Raw genomic sequence first — 15,528 nt, 5'->3', positions numbered from 1 at the left:
AGCTGGATGATGGACTTAATCATTTTTACCTTAGATCTGACGAGCATGACTTTAGTGGAGACATCAGGGAACTTAAAGAGAAGCTCTCTGAAACCACCAAGGATGAATTTGATACTAAATGTGTTTCAGACATTTTCAAGAATTTGATATTCCTTATTTTTGATATTCCATATTAATGATATGAATCATTAAGGCTAAGGTCATGTGCTGTGTAACTCAGTACAATATTTCATTATATTTTCAAAATGTCTCTGAATCAGAAAACAGTACCCAAAATTTGGAAATAGGCAACAATCATACCAGTTGCTAAACACGAATGTCCCAAGATAAGATGATTTCCGACCAGTGGTATTGACCTCTTTAATTTAGAAGTCATTTGAGAACATTTTGACTAACAGATCACAAAGAGTGATCGTAAACAGTGTTATATCAGAGCCTTGATAAAAGAGCAGGCTTACTGGGCCCGCTCTGGGCTGTGTGCCGTCCCCCATCTCATACATTCTGTATTCTGTATGCAGACAGATGTAGAAGCCCTTAGGAAGACAGACAAATTATTACATTTGCTGATGACTCTGTCAACGTCAGTCTCCTCCAAGACATAGACACTGATCATGGGCCTGTAGTGGATTATTCCCTCCTTTCTTAATGTGTCAAAAACCAAAGACATGATCATTGATATTAGAAAGCATCCGCTGCCTGCAAAACCAACATTGAGGAGTAAGAAATTGAAATTGACCACTTAGTTGTCCTAGTGTCTGCAGGATACACATCAATTGCTACCTACTGTGCAAATTTATTCACAAAGACAGAATCCCTGAGCCCAGGACCTCCACAGTCCAAAGCTACCCTCATTCACCTCCTCAAAGATAGACCAACTTCAGTGCAAATGATAAGAAAGGGACACCATAGTGAGATGGGACAGGTTTCTAAACAAGACTCCCCACAGGAAAGACTATTATTGATTGTGCAAATGATGAGAACTATTTCTCTAAACCATATAATGCATAATGCTCATTTTAGCATGTGCTAAGAGGAACTTTATCTTTCCTCAAATTATCCAATACTCTATGATAAACATAGGGAACTGGAATATAGCAGGTATATTTGGTCAAAGGGCTGGTGCTTTGTTTCTGTAGGAAGACACTTAATTGGCTTAATGTGTCTCTACCTGACTGTACCTTCCCCTCCTAAGGAAGTGGTTCTGCTTTCGTCCAGTAATGTCTGACACTGATTTTCCATAACGCCACAACTGGCCTCTTGCACTATTCCAAGGCCAAGGTCTGCCTTGGCAACCATTCAAATTGGTGGAAGGTTGCGGTGGGCATTCTGGGCTGGCCCGTTGTCTGAGCAAGCCATGTGTGTGCTCTCATGGCCTGCTGGCATGTATTTTCCAAATTGTACAGAAAGTAAAATAGCTGTTTCCTCATTTATATTGGTTTAAATGTTATATGAATCAATGTAATGAGGGCTGAATTGTGGACTGAACTCCATAACATATGAACAGTGGAGGTCATGACTTTCCCCTTACAATATCTGCTACACTCTGTAATCCCACAGTAGAAACCCCCAGACTGAGCGGTTTAGTCAATCAGTGAAATAATTATCCATAACCCCCATCTTGTAAGTAATTTCTAGAAATGTTCCCCGTGTGGTTGGTATAATTGGAGGCACGTGAATTATTTCTCTGGCACAGCTTTGTTGAGAGGAGTAACAATCCAGACACTCTTGGTAAACAAATAATTGTTACAATGACAGGACAGAAACTACACTACATACAACACACAAGTTACCTTATGTACTGTATTTACAAACAAGGTGTTTCGGATGGCCTAGCATTCTGGTGACCCAGAAAACCCCAGACTGCTACTAAACACTAAACTCTTAATATGCCTGCAGAGGCCACACAAGAGATGAGCTGCCTTCTAACTAAATACAATGCATCCTGCAGTTAAATCTCTTTCTGCACCCCAGATGCCACTAAATAAATATGAGCCTATATCCCTATCTATAAAAATACCCACTAAGCAGGAAAGGAAGCAGTGTGCCTCACCTGAAATGCTATACCTGCTGGATCAGAAACATCAGCAGCAGGTGATATTCATTTGTCATTCACATGGGGAATGTCAGAGAACTTGAATATAATGTCACATTACATTATAGGTGCCACAGCATGAAAAGTGATTGTGTGCATCAGAGCCACATAACTCCATCTACAACTGCAGCTTCACCTCTACATTAACATTATAAATTTAGTTAATAACTTTCTTTGACAACCGAATTTGACATGTCTGAAGATGTCCTTAAGAAAAAAATGTATATGAATTGAGACTAGCTCTGGGAGAATCCATTTTTCTGTATCACTTTCAGATCCTGATTTGCTATATTCAAAGTCTCAAAGATGAGAGAAACAGGGGTCACAGGCCTTTTATGCTTCTCTGATAAAACTATCTGTCAGTCAGTGAAATCTAACCATTTAGGGGAGGTTTATAGGTGTTCAGAGAGAAAGCTATGTTTTATTTGCTTTCCTTTGGTTGTCTGCCAATCAATCAAGTGAAGATCTAACAAACCTTTTTCATTTTCTTGTCTCGCTGACTCCTGGAGCCTAGAAAGACTATTTATAGTGTTTGGAATGTAAAAAAGAGCCTTTCAATGTCTGTAGCTCAACAGCAACAGAATGACGTATATTCTTTTCATGAAAGTGTCCTAATGCGTTTATTTTTTGGAAGGCTCAGAAAATCATGTCAGGACCTGGCTTACTTCACTGCTTCAACATTGATTGACCAGAGACACAACAGAGGGTCCTACAAACTACCCAACATTAACTATTGCTGTCTGTATTTGTTTCCAGCCAATGAGGACCAAAAAGGCCAAAAGGTTCAACCTAAACGTAAGAGCCAAATGACCCAAACGGATCAGCCAGACCACACAGCGAATGGTAAGTAGTAATGAACTGAACTGTACTGAGTAATGAACAACGCTGAGAGGGACAGTAGTCCCGATGCTGAGATTCAACAAGAGGCCAATGACTCCCAGTCTAAGTCTGTAACTGAGTTTTTACCTCGATTATTGTGACATCTTCCCCACTGTGTTGCAACACATTATAGGTGCCACAACATGAAAAGAGTTTCTGTGCATCAAAGTCACGTAACTCCACCTACAACTGCAGCTTGACCTCTACGTTAATACAAATAACTTTTCATTTTCTAAGCAACCCAATGTGACAATGTGTCAGATATCCGAAGATGTCTTGCTTCATGTAAAATTCATTATTCTTAAGGAAAATCAAATTTCCTGCTTCACTTTCAGATCGTGAATTTCTAAAATTAAATGGGGATAAAACTCTCAGTGTTCAGATTAAAGATGGGTGACCTTAATTCAGATTGTTAATTAAAGGGCAAATTAATCGTAGTATTACTGTAGCAGGTTTCCAGATTGTGCGACAGGACAACTTCATCACACAGATCTCCATCAACACATGAATCATTCTCTTTTCAATCCTCTTTGTTCTAGAATGAACATATTTAACTCCTTTATTCCATCTTTACATTTTTAGATATTTGATCCAAATTAAGCCTTTTTTTCAGCCATATTGTGAAGAAAGTCAGGGTATTGGCTCCAATCCTATAGGTGAACAGTTTGTTCCAGATCCCCACTGTGAATGACTCCCAATATGGCACAGACTCCAGCCTTACCTTTAGCAATGGAATAGGAGGTCGGTGAGTTATCTAACATAAGTGACATGTTGCAAGTGTCAATACTGATTGACCAGAGACTCAATGGATGTCCTACAGATTTCCTGACATTAATTCCAGCTGTCTATTTCCAGCCAATGAGGACCGAACCAGCCAAGAGGTTCAAGCAAAACATGAGAGGGACGAAACAGGCAAAAAGGATCAACCAGACCACACAGTGAGTGGTAAGTAGTAATGTACATTATACAGTATAGTCACAAAGTTGAGAGGGACAGTAATCTTCATGCTGAGATTCAACAATAGACCAGTACATCCCAGTCTAAATCTATAAAGACCAATTCTTTTGCTGTTCATAGGGTACTGCCATGGCCAACCTAAATCACTCTAATGCCTAGATCCCCTGAAGAAAAACATTGCTGTTTCCCTGAATGGGTTTAAGTTGGTGCCTAGAGGTTTCCACCTTCTAAAAAGATTTTTTTTTTCTTCCACCTTCTACTGTACAGTGGAAGTGACCCTGGATGTGAACACAATCAATCCCTACTTGTGTGTGTCCAAAGACTGCAGAGAAGTGAGGTGGACAGACAGAAGACAGACTCTCCCAGACACCCCAGAGCGGTTCGATGAATACCCCTGTGTGCTGGGCACCATAGGACTGAACAAGAAGGGGTGCTACTGGGAGGTAGAGGTTGGAGGCAAGATGTCCTGGGAGCTGGGTGTGGCCACAGATTTGGTCCACAGGAAGGGTCAGCTGACATTGAGCCCTCAAACAGGCTTCTGGGTCCTCAGTCTTTGGGATGGGAAGCTGACGGCCCTGACTGACCCAGAGACCCCACTGGACACAGATGTTCCCAGTGAACTATGAGGAGAAGAAGATCCGCTTCTACAATGTTGATGAGGGCACCATCATCTACACTTTTCAAGAGCGAATTGACAGAACAGTCCGTCCTTTCTTCTGCCCTGGGAGCAACGATCAAGACCCTCTGATCATTATCACGTAATTAGAAATTATTAAAAAAGTATCTTTAGTACACTGTGGAAGAAGTAACTTGAGACCTTAGCCTTAAGAAACAATATGCTGGTGTTTAAGCTGTTTTTGCGTTTCTTGTATTACTTTCATTTTGCCATTCTCATAAGAGACAAAGGCCATAGTTTTGCCAGAAATGTAGAAGGTTTAAGAACATCGAGTGTAAATGGAAACTGAAACATTGCAAAAACAATACCATGTTTATTTATGATCCCATACTGGAATTTAGAACTTTTTAAATAAAATGTTTGTTTTTAAAATCATCTGTGTGGTGGTCGGGAAACTTGGATAATGAGATAGAGTACAAGATTTCAGTTTGTGCGTTAGTTTGCTGTGTGGAATTATAAGGATAACTTAAGTTATGCTTAAACAAAAAAGATTAGAGGAAACCAGAAGTGTTTTGTAGCGTGCCTCATCCCCAGGTCCAGTAAGTGCTTCTGGCCAATATGGTTATGCCTTTTAATGGAATATACTGTGTAGTGACAATATATCTTATGACATGAAACTGACTTCTGTGTGCTGTATAAACAGACACGTTGTGTAGACACCTGTTGTATTCACAAAAGAACCTGTTTAACACCTATGCGCTTTAGATCTTTGCCACTGTGTCTTGATGACCGAGTGGTCAGGGTACCGATGACTACCATCGCGGTAGCCCACACTGAGGAAATGGTTTGGAGAACGTCTGGCGCGGATAGCAGAAGGGGGAGTTTCTCTTGGCCAGCTTGTCCACTCGGGGGCAGTCTGGTTTCCCTTGGACGTGTCCGACCGTAACCCAGTTGAGGTTGCGGCTTTCTTAGCTAATGCATTTCGAAAGAAACAGGATACAGAAAGTAGTAAGACGTTCTCCTTAAAATGCGTAACACGAAACCCCGAAATACAGAGGACACAAAATAGGAAGAAACTGAGTCAGGAAAAACCTGATTAAACAGGTAAACTAACAGCGTTGAAATCATATTATGATCCAGGAAAAGGGTGTTTATCTTGTTTCAGTATAGCATGAACAGTTCCTGATTGTTGTAACCACATGACTCATCTCACATGATATTGTAACAGTTCAGTACTGAAGTGCGAGTCGAGTGCTCAACCAGCAGGCTGGTTGCTTTTCCCACCAAAGTAAATAGTTAAAAACAGAACTCTTCTCTTCGGCTATATTTTGTTGAATTAAAACTGATCATGCATAAACCTCACAGGTAAGAGTTTTATTCTTTTATTTAGTTTTATTCTATTATCAGTTATCTGTCGGCTATCCACAGCTGACAATACTGTATATTTGATGTTTTACGGTGTTTTTCAATGCACCGTTACCTGAACAGTAAGTACACTTGATAAAAAAAAAGTTCTAAAGGTTGTTTGGTCAGAAAAGCTGTGCTAGAAATGTTAGTGTATTTTGATTCCATGTGTCTCCAGATATTTAATGTTGTCAACCCGAAAACTTAATTAAATTATACATTTACGATTCCTATACGCGAACCTACAGTACATAGATTAAACCTTACATTTCTACTTACTGTATGCAGCGTTAATTGAAGCAGCGAGAGACTCCACGATCTGCAGGATATTAATCACCAGATAAAAAGGGGTGCGGACCTATGGCAAGTAACGGCAGAGAACTGGTTTTCAATGCTCTAAAGTGAAACCGCCTTACGGTATTTGTAGCATTGTGCGAAATATGAGATCTAGATGCTTTTGAAATAACGACACAGTGCATGCAGTTGTACATTTTTAATCAAAGCCACAGGTGGATTCGTCGGTAAACAATCCTGCCTAACAGCTGTTAGGGTCTGAGTTCAATAATTGATTGGGGGCGCTCTCTTTGTGATCTTTACAACTTTTCCTTGCTCTTTCCGGGTGCTCTTTTGTAACCCCCAGGATTCAAAGACACTCTGGCCAGATTTGGGGGTGTCTCTGAGTTATCCGTGTGTGTCTTGCCTTGCTTGCTACATTTCAGGGATAGATTCCGGGATACTCCCTTCCCAGGAATAAGACGATTTCTGATGGAAGCTGGAATGTGTCTGTATCATATTGGCATTTTAGCCTTTTTCCGACATAAAACATCAACTGCATTTGTAACAAAATTTCTTAAGACGTTTTTATTGCTTAAGACGTTAGTGGTTCCACTTTTTATATTTGCATATGGATTTAAACATTAAACGTGAATTCAAAATCGTATTTGTCTCTTTTCTATATATGACCCCTGATCATTTTTTTTGTTGTATTGGTAATGGTAACTGGTACAACTAACGCATGTACCGTTATCTGTACTGGTATTGAACATGGTTTATACACAGTGTTGGTGTTTAATTCTTCAGTGTGTGCAACAGCTGTGTTCAGTGTTCTTAAAGAATAAGACATATTGTACTTTGGTTACAATCGACCTTGAACATACAGTATACATTCTGTTTCACATATATATATTTTTAAATACAGAATCTTCCATCCTCATTATTAAAAGATCAGCTAGAACATCATTCAGAGGTATATCATTGTCCTATAGAGAGAACAAAAACAATCAAAAACGGTATTAATCTGATAAGAATCTTGTTTTAAGTCTCCTGAAGTTGATCTTATAGTTTCAAATAGAAACATTCCAGCGCAATGTCTTCTTCACAGTTTCACAATGGGGTCCTTCTGGAGGTTGGCACTGCTGGGCTGTCTGTCAAGAGTTTGTGTAGCAGGTAAGTTAGTGAACTTGGTGAGGTGTGTTGTTCTGTTTATTTTTCTGTGCAAAGTTTCACTTCATGAGGACACCATTACGACGGCACATAAGGCAGTGTCATGTGAATTGTGTTATGATAGCACACATGACAGTGTTATTTTACAAGGGTTTCCCTATGATAGCACATGTGACAGTGTTATTTCATGAGGACTGCACCATGATAGCACACATGACAGTGTTATTACATGAGGACTGCACTATGATAGCACACATGACAGTGTTATTTAATGAGGATTGGTCTATGATAGCACACATGACAGTGTTATTTAATGAGGATTGGTCTATGATAGCACACATGACAGTGTTATTTCATGAGGATTGCCCTATGATAGCACACATGACGGTGTTATTTCATGAACAGGATAGCACACAAGACAATGCGGCAGTAGTAATAGCGTTGCTGCTTTTCTCACTGCCCGAGTTTCCTTTTGTTGTTTCTTGCTCCTTTAGCGCCCCTGTACATGGGAGACCTTCAGGAGCAGAAGAAACAGACTGAGCACATTGAAGAAGAAAGTTTGTATTTTGGTTTTACTTTCAGACGTGTTATGTCACTAGTCCTGTCATAAGCCTCGTGATTAACATGGTATGGCAGATGTCCTTCTGCTGAGACCAGGATTTAACCACTTTCTTCAGCTACAGCAGAAATCCGTAGCATGTGTGAACAAATTGATGACTTATGGAGAATGAATGAATAAGGACGAGCTGTAAGGATCCAGACAGCTGCAACATGATCTTGGGTAGCAAGACTTCAGTCAGATAACCAAAAAAAGGGAAACAATACTGAAAACATCACAGTCCCTTACCTAAACATAACTTTACTTAGATATAAGCTGTTGTAGCTTTAGGAGTGGCTTCAACACTGTATGTTTTGGTTCTTAGACAATTCTTCTGGCAGGTAATCTCTCCACTGGAAGCCTAAGGGGGGAATCCAGTGTCTGAAACAGCTGAGGTGTCTGAAACAGCTGCAGTACATAAATCCAGATGTGTTCCCTATTCCTGTTATCCTGAGAGCCATCCTTTTTACCACTACAATATGATACAGGCATATCACTAAGGGTCCAAAGAGATTTGGAAATTACTGGGTGTCAGGTCAGGGTTGTGAGATGTGTGTTCAACCCCTTTCTCCTTCCTTAATGCCTCCCGGACTCACAGGTGTGGTAGGCAGTGTTTGCTTGGCTGTGTTGTCTCGCAGTGAAATGGCTGAAATCCAAACAGGTTTTTGCCAGGTGGCCTCCCTGAGCCACTCCAGGATGTGGAATCATGCTGTTTGAACACGTTGCTAATATGAGCGTATTTGCCTGAAGCAATTGTGAATGGTATGTTAGGCTTCATCATGGACAGGTGCTGCCCTCCTCTGGATGGATGATGAACTACATAATAATGTTAAGAGTGCGCCCACAAAAACATGCTAGGTAGTAAGTAATTACCCGTGAAAGAGAAAAAAACAACATTGTGTGGCACACTATGTATCATCCATTTTTAGCAACCATATTTTTTGCTGCAGTCATTGAGGGTTCCTGGGGCCTGGGGATCAATTCCTGGGGTGCTGTCTGTGTGGAGTTTGCGTGTTCTCCCTGTGTTTGTGTGGGTTTTCACCAGGTGTCTTGTTTTCGTCCCACAATCCAAAGACATACTGGTAGGTTAATTGGCTCCTGGGAAACGTGGCCCTGGTGTGAGTTTGTGTCCGAGTCTGTGTCTGTGTGTGTGTGTCCTGTGGCGGACTCGTGTCCTGTCCAGGGAGAACCCCGCCTTGTGCCTGTTGCATGCTGGGATAGGCTGTGGCTCCCCTGGATTGGATGAAGCTGTTAGAAAATGGATGGATGGAAATCCTATAACATACAGTCCAACAGATGTTGTTCTTCATTTCTAGGTCTACCACAAAGTGGTAGTTATCGAAGTGGAAGTAATCCAGTCTGGCAGTCCAACAGTTTGACAGATTCATTTGCAAATGCTAAAGGTAAGAAATATTTGAATGTTTCCTTTTTGCCTTTTTGTGCTCAAAATTGATATGCGTGCCTCACATTTCCATTAAAATACATTAGAGAAAGCAAAAGAAAATGCAAAGGGCAGCAAATTGTTTGGTTACTGTAAATTAGTAGACATGAAAACACATGTACAATTCTAGACACAACCTCTCGTCTTCAGTGATATTCTGCTTGTGTTTTTCACATCAAAGCATGTTGATGTGGATGATTTAATCAGAATTAAGGTCTCAGCCACATTACAGGGTGCACTGCTAATGATAAACATTAGGGACCCCAGGGCTATAGCACTCAAATTGTTTCTGTTCTGATTCGTTTGTCCAGATATTCAGACTGAAGTCGTTGTGCCCTCCTGGCTAGAGCCAGGCGGAGTTGGATTTGTTTTGGGCCTGGTTGTTGGAATTGGAATTGTAATAACTTGCTTGTGCTTAAATCGACGACAAGGTATGTTTTTCATTCTAAAGTTGCAAGTCAGCCAAATGTTGTCATCCAAACGTACAACATTCTAAACATTCTTCTTCTCTGTCACATAACCCAGTAATTAGTAGTATATAATAAATACAGTTGTTCCAATGTTAATTGCTTTTATTTACTGTGTCTCATACTTAAGAAGTGTGTTTATTTCTATGAGATATTTCTGTGAGATATTCTTTAACCCTGCCCCACTAACCTTCTAATAAACTGATTTCTGTACCAAGCCTTAATTGCTTAATTGACCCAGGTACAGAAGATCTCTTTAATAATTAAGGATGAACTTTATTAAATTGAAAACTGCACACTAGTTAATTATGAGTAATTATGAGTACACAACTCCATCCTGGGTCTTCTGGTTTTTGTTCCACTCTGGGTAGTCAATTAAACAATTAAGGTAATTATTTTCTTAGACATGTATGGGGTTTTTCTTAATGCTTCTACTTTTGATCAGTGAAACAAAATTGCTTCACTGAAGGCACAGTTAGCTTTTAAATGTTCCTGGTTATAAGTGCTACAACTAAACAGGTAATGAATTAATTAACTATGTAGCTGAAAGGTTTGATTGAAAATAAGCAGAAGGCAGTAGACTTGTGAGGATCCACATCTGAGACTCCTTGTCTTTATAGTGTTTTATTTACTGAAACTGATAAACAGTGTGTTGAAAATCAGATGGACTTGAAGTGTTCTGTTACATTTTTTACAGGAAATCAGGGAATGAGCTACGCCCGTCTCTCAGGTGAATTACAGTCCCATGTATGATACTGAATCAGTATTGATCTTGACATTTAAAAATATATCTCTTTTCAGATGGACTTTGCTCCAGTTTAATGATACAATTAATGTACAATTTATGAGCCCAAGTGTCTAGGGGTAAAGGGGTGTAACATTTAGGATGATTTGGATGCAGGTGGGTTTCTGGTGAGGGCGGTGCAATGTAATTTACTTTAAAGTGAATAAGTGACTGGTACGTAATTAGGACACAATAACAAACAGGGAAAGGGAACTAGAGTGGTGCCAAAGAAAAAAAAATAACCAAGAAAATGGAACTGGCTAATAAAGTGAGGGGAAGCTGATCTAACTGCAAATGAAAACCTGAAACACACGGTCTTCGACATCTTCAAACGCCATAGCTAACCTCCACTGACTACCCAAAACCATACAAGACAAACAGCACTCACCCGTACTAAACTACTGTTACCAATACAGAGTTCAGCTACGTGTGTACAATGTACCCAACAACCTTAACTAACCCTTAACAAAAGTTCACACAAATACACAAGTGAACTAGGAATACAAATAAGGGAAAACGAGAGTAGACAAGGAATAGGGTACAAAAGAACACAGAGGTTGATATAACACATTAGGGCAAGGTAATGGCGAAATACAGGATAAAACAAACAAACGAAAGTACAAGGAGACAAACACAAACCAACAAAAAGCTGAAGCTATACGAGAACACACACAAAGCAAAACGAAGCAAAACCTCCAAGTTTTATACTGAATAAGCTGCACTCTGATTGGCCGAGAAGCTGATTGATTATGATGTCTTACGGAAACAATGGTGTAATGAAGGACCAATGGGTGAGGGAGAACAATCAAAGTCGGGAAGTGTGAAATATAGCAACAAAAACACCCATGGGCCACACACTGGGACATAACAATTGTTTAAATTAAGCCTGTTAAAAATCAATGCTATTTTTGGGAAGAGTTGTCTCTCCTGTGAATGCTGTTGTGTTTCTAATGCTTTTCAGAAGTTTGCATTAATAATGTTATAGGAGTCTTCATAGCTGGCTCTTGTGTCCTGAGTAAGACTGTGCGGCTTTCAGGCTGAAACAATAATCATTCACATTCTCCAGCCATTCTCATGTGTTTCGCAGTCTAAACTGCATTTTATTGGGTAATTCATAAATTATTGGTGTGTGTCTTCACCTACAGAAAGCAGTGAAAAAGTAAGAGAAGGATATGGTAAGTACTGTACAGTTGTCAGTAAAACAGTTCTTAAATGTATTAAGTAATATACAGTATGAAGAAACTGAAAACTATAGTTTATCCTACTCTTATATGTATAATCAGAACAATATGACAGCTAAGATGGCATTAGTAATGGCTCTTGAGTTTAGTAGGTACGTACTAGTAGTAGGTGTTTGTCAGTGAATCTGTGTATCTTTGGCAAAATACGTTTTTTTTTAGTTCTAGTAGGTGCCACTCTGTTTTCCAGATAAAGGGCTCCTAACAGTATTATAGACTGCAGGCCGTAAGATTTATCCTTTAAATGCATGTAGAGATTTTTGCCACACGTAAGAAGGCATTCACCAATCTTTTGAATTTGTTTGGCACTTCTGAATTGTATTGTACCAGGTAATTTTTATAATCTATTAGTATCTGCCTTCAGGGGTTACAGGCAGGAACAAAATAAAAAAAAACAATATAGGACAACCTTTTCTGTTAGTTGTTCTGTTCTGTCAGTTAAACAAAGTATTAAGTGTTCCTAATAGTATTGAGGAATATATTTAAAACAGAATAGGATAATTTATCCCAACCTTGTATAACCAGCAAGATAAAACAGCTGTAACATTTCACACATGATGAAGTTTTTTTTTCCTTCCTTTCCTTGACTCTGAAGTTATGCTTTCATTTTGAAAGTTTTTTAGTAGATTCCAGTTGAAGAATAACAGTTATTTGATCAAGTCAGATGCTTGTGGATTAGAGTATGTTGGCACCTATGTGCAGAGTTCTCTCTTCCCTCATCCTCTTTTTGATTCTGTAGGACTGAAGACAAACCCATTAAATATTTGTCATGAGCATTGTTTTCTCAGACACCGTGGACTGAGATGGGAGTGACTTCTGTACGAAGATGTTTTGTTAAATTTAAAACTTAACATGGAGAAAAAACAAGGGTTTTTGCAATGGTTTGTAGGTTTTGAAACTGAGCGAGCTTTGCTCAAACATGTAACATTCATTAACCATACCCATTGTCTTGTTGGCTTCATGTCTTTCAGATCTCCCTAATGTACGCTTGTTGGAAGGTAGGTTATTTCTCATTCATTCATTTCTAGAATGTATTAACTTTTATTTCTTATTTATTCGCAGACAAATATAATGCCAGCTTAAGGAGCATTAAGGTATTTTGTTCCTGGGTGTCTTCAACAAACTTCCCGGCCATTTTGTTTAATATGGCCTTAAAAAACAGGCAACACTAGATGCTTAGAATAGTTAATAATAGTAATGTGCAGCCCCACCTGGATGATGCGACGGCAGCCATAGTGTGCCAGAAGGCTCACCACACACCAGCTCTCAGTGGGGAGGAGAGCAGAGTAATGAAGCCAGTTCAGAGAGGGTGATTATTAGGAGGCCATGATTGGTAAGGGCTAGTGGGAAATTTGGCCAGACGCTGGGGATACACCCCTACTCTTTTCGAGAAACGCCCTGGGATTTTTAATGACCACAGAGAGTCAGGACCTTGGTTTTATGTCTCATCTGAAGGACGGTGCCTTTTTACAGTATTGTGTCCCCGTCACTATAGTGGGGCATTAGGACCCACATGGACTACAGGGTGAGCGCCCCCTACTGGCCCCACTAACACTTCTTCCAGCAGCAACCTTAGTTTTTCCCAGTAGGTCTTCCATCCAGGTACTGACCAGGCTCACACCTGCTGAGCTCCAGGGGGTTGCCAGATGTGAGTTGCAGAGTGATATGGCTGCTGGCAATATTCTGTTCTTACAACTAAATCACTAACTACAATTGCTGGTATGAATAGCCACTTATTTTCTGCACTGTTGTGTTTTTATAAAGTTTGAGTAGGACTCACAGCTGAGAAGGTACCACAGATTAAACTTTTCATCTCCTTTCTGCATAGAACCTTTACCTGTTCCATTGTGTATTTATGTTTTAAGATGTTTTTCTCCACAGTCTTAATAAACCTGAATATGAACACAATGAACCCCTACCTGATGGTGTCAGAAGATGGCAGAGAACTGAGGTGGACAGAGCAGCGCCAGAATCTCCCTGACAATCCTGAGCAGTTTGATGAATACCCCTGTGTGCTGGGCAACAGGTTACCAGAGATGAGCCGTGGGTGTTACTGGGAGGTGGAGGTTGGAAACAAGAAGTCCTGGGAGCTGGGAGTGGCCCGAGACTCAGTGTGCAGGAAGGGACAACTGAGTCTGAGTCCTGGAGCTGGGTTTTGGGTCCTGAGTCTTTGGGATGGGAAGCTGACGGCCCTGACTGACCCAGAGACCCCACTGGACACAGGTGTTCTCACAAGAGTGGGGATCTACCTGGACTATGAGAAGAAGAAGGTCTGCTTCTACAATGTTGATAAAGATTCCAACCAAAGTGAGAAAAAACGACTCATCTACATTTTTGACGAGGAAATCGACAGGACAGTCCGTCCTTTCTTCTCCCCTGGCACCAGTGATCAGGACCCTCTGATCATAACTCCCAATGCAAGAATGGAAATTGAATAATCTTCAATACATTCCCGCAAATGAGATTTTATGACAAAATATACGACTGTACGGGCATGAGGCCTGGTGACCATTTTGGATTCCTTGGAATATCCTTATTGACCCTTCGTATAAAAGCATGAAACATTTCAGGAAATCCACTGAATTTCATATTTTATGAAGTTGTGTATGTGAATAATAAACTCTTGTTACATCCTCAGAAATTTCCAAAAACAATTAGGTCTGAAATCATTTTGTCTGAGACCTTTGAAACTTATGGTAGATATTCCCAAAATTTAATTTTAAGAATGTCAGTTAACCTTGTGGGATTACTTAATTCATTTTCAAACATCAAGTGTTTGAAGGGAGTTCACGTATAAAATGGAACTGTGGGGAATTTCATTCTTTTTATGAGCTGTGCTTTTCAATTTATTTTTTTACCATATTTTTTGGGGGTCCTGACCCTTAATTATATTAAAATTAATCAAGTACTGTATTGCAATAAGTTTCAGTTTATTTTGTTTTTAGTTAGGAAATGTCGTACATAGAATTCGGTAATACAAAGAGCAGCAAAAACAATATACTTCCGTTACTGTAAAGTTATCAACTTTTTTGTCAGTCATTTCAGTGCAGATTCTCCTTTTATGTCATTAACTTCTGTAGCTGCAAATCTTGTTAATGAGACAGAATTAAGCGTTGCTGTGCTTTCCCAAATGAGGCCCCATCTCTCTCTTCATCTCTTTGGTGCAGCCACAGAGAAGCTATTCATGCAGGCTGATTTAAAGTGTTTTCTTTTGATAAGGAACAACTCCCAAATGGGGATGCACTTAGCTAAGCCTGGCTATCATGATCAGTGGTCTTCCCTGGCGCCTATCTGTCTAGGGAGTGCCAGATGGACATCCGGACTGCATTCCTAAGTGTCAGGAGTAAGTGACTCACCTTGATCAACCAATCGGGGACTGGCAGGGCGTGGTAACACCATGTGGGTCTCCAATGCCCGCCAAACTCTCAACCAATCAGCACACATCTCTGTCTTGGTCAAAAAGTTAGCGCAAGCTCAGGTCAGAGCTCTCCTTCGCCATTTTCATGCACCCTCAGAGACAATCACGTGACAACTGCTGTTGTCTGCACTGGGACTTGGACTTTGTTCCAAGCACGAGGCCGAGGATCCCGTACGTACTCAGAATTCTAC

The 15,528-nt window shown here is 40.1% G+C and overlaps 1 protein-coding gene and 1 long non-coding RNA gene across 3 annotated transcripts; both read left to right on the top strand.

Moving 5' to 3' along the window:
- The first annotated feature begins 2,711 nt into the window (after positions 1–2,711).
- Positions 2,712–4,979, top strand: LOC102694145 (uncharacterized). The gene is made up of 3 exons (XR_011189373.1): positions 2,712–2,935; positions 3,827–3,916; positions 4,196–4,979. It is a non-coding gene; the product is annotated as an uncharacterized lncRNA (long non-coding RNA).
- Positions 4,980–5,310: 331 nt separating this feature from the next.
- On the top strand, positions 5,311–14,573 carry LOC102694347 (E3 ubiquitin-protein ligase TRIM21-like). 2 transcript variants are annotated; one of them, XM_069188575.1, is made up of 9 exons: positions 5,311–5,648; positions 7,330–7,394; positions 7,886–7,948; positions 9,306–9,392; positions 9,742–9,861; positions 10,595–10,627; positions 11,827–11,856; positions 12,891–12,917; positions 13,801–14,573. In XM_069188575.1, the coding sequence occupies exons 2-9, from the start codon at positions 7,337–7,339 to the stop codon at positions 14,355–14,357; spliced, it is 975 nt and encodes a 324-aa protein (XP_069044676.1). In that variant the 5' UTR covers positions 5,311–5,648; positions 7,330–7,336; the 3' UTR covers positions 14,358–14,573. The 2 variants fall into 2 exon arrangements, with proteins under 2 accessions (XP_069044676.1, XP_069044675.1); XM_069188574.1 differs by lacking the exon at positions 5,311–5,648 and adding an exon at positions 5,670–5,909.
- The last annotated feature ends 955 nt before the right edge of the window (positions 14,574–15,528 follow it).

Source organism: Lepisosteus oculatus, chromosome 4 (genome assembly GCF_040954835.1).
Source record: "Lepisosteus oculatus isolate fLepOcu1 chromosome 4, fLepOcu1.hap2, whole genome shotgun sequence".
In the NCBI taxonomy this organism is placed as follows: domain Eukaryota; kingdom Metazoa; phylum Chordata; class Actinopteri; order Semionotiformes; family Lepisosteidae; genus Lepisosteus; species Lepisosteus oculatus.
Note: the sequence above shows the minus strand (reverse complement) of the source record. Positions and strands in the feature narration are given on the sequence as shown.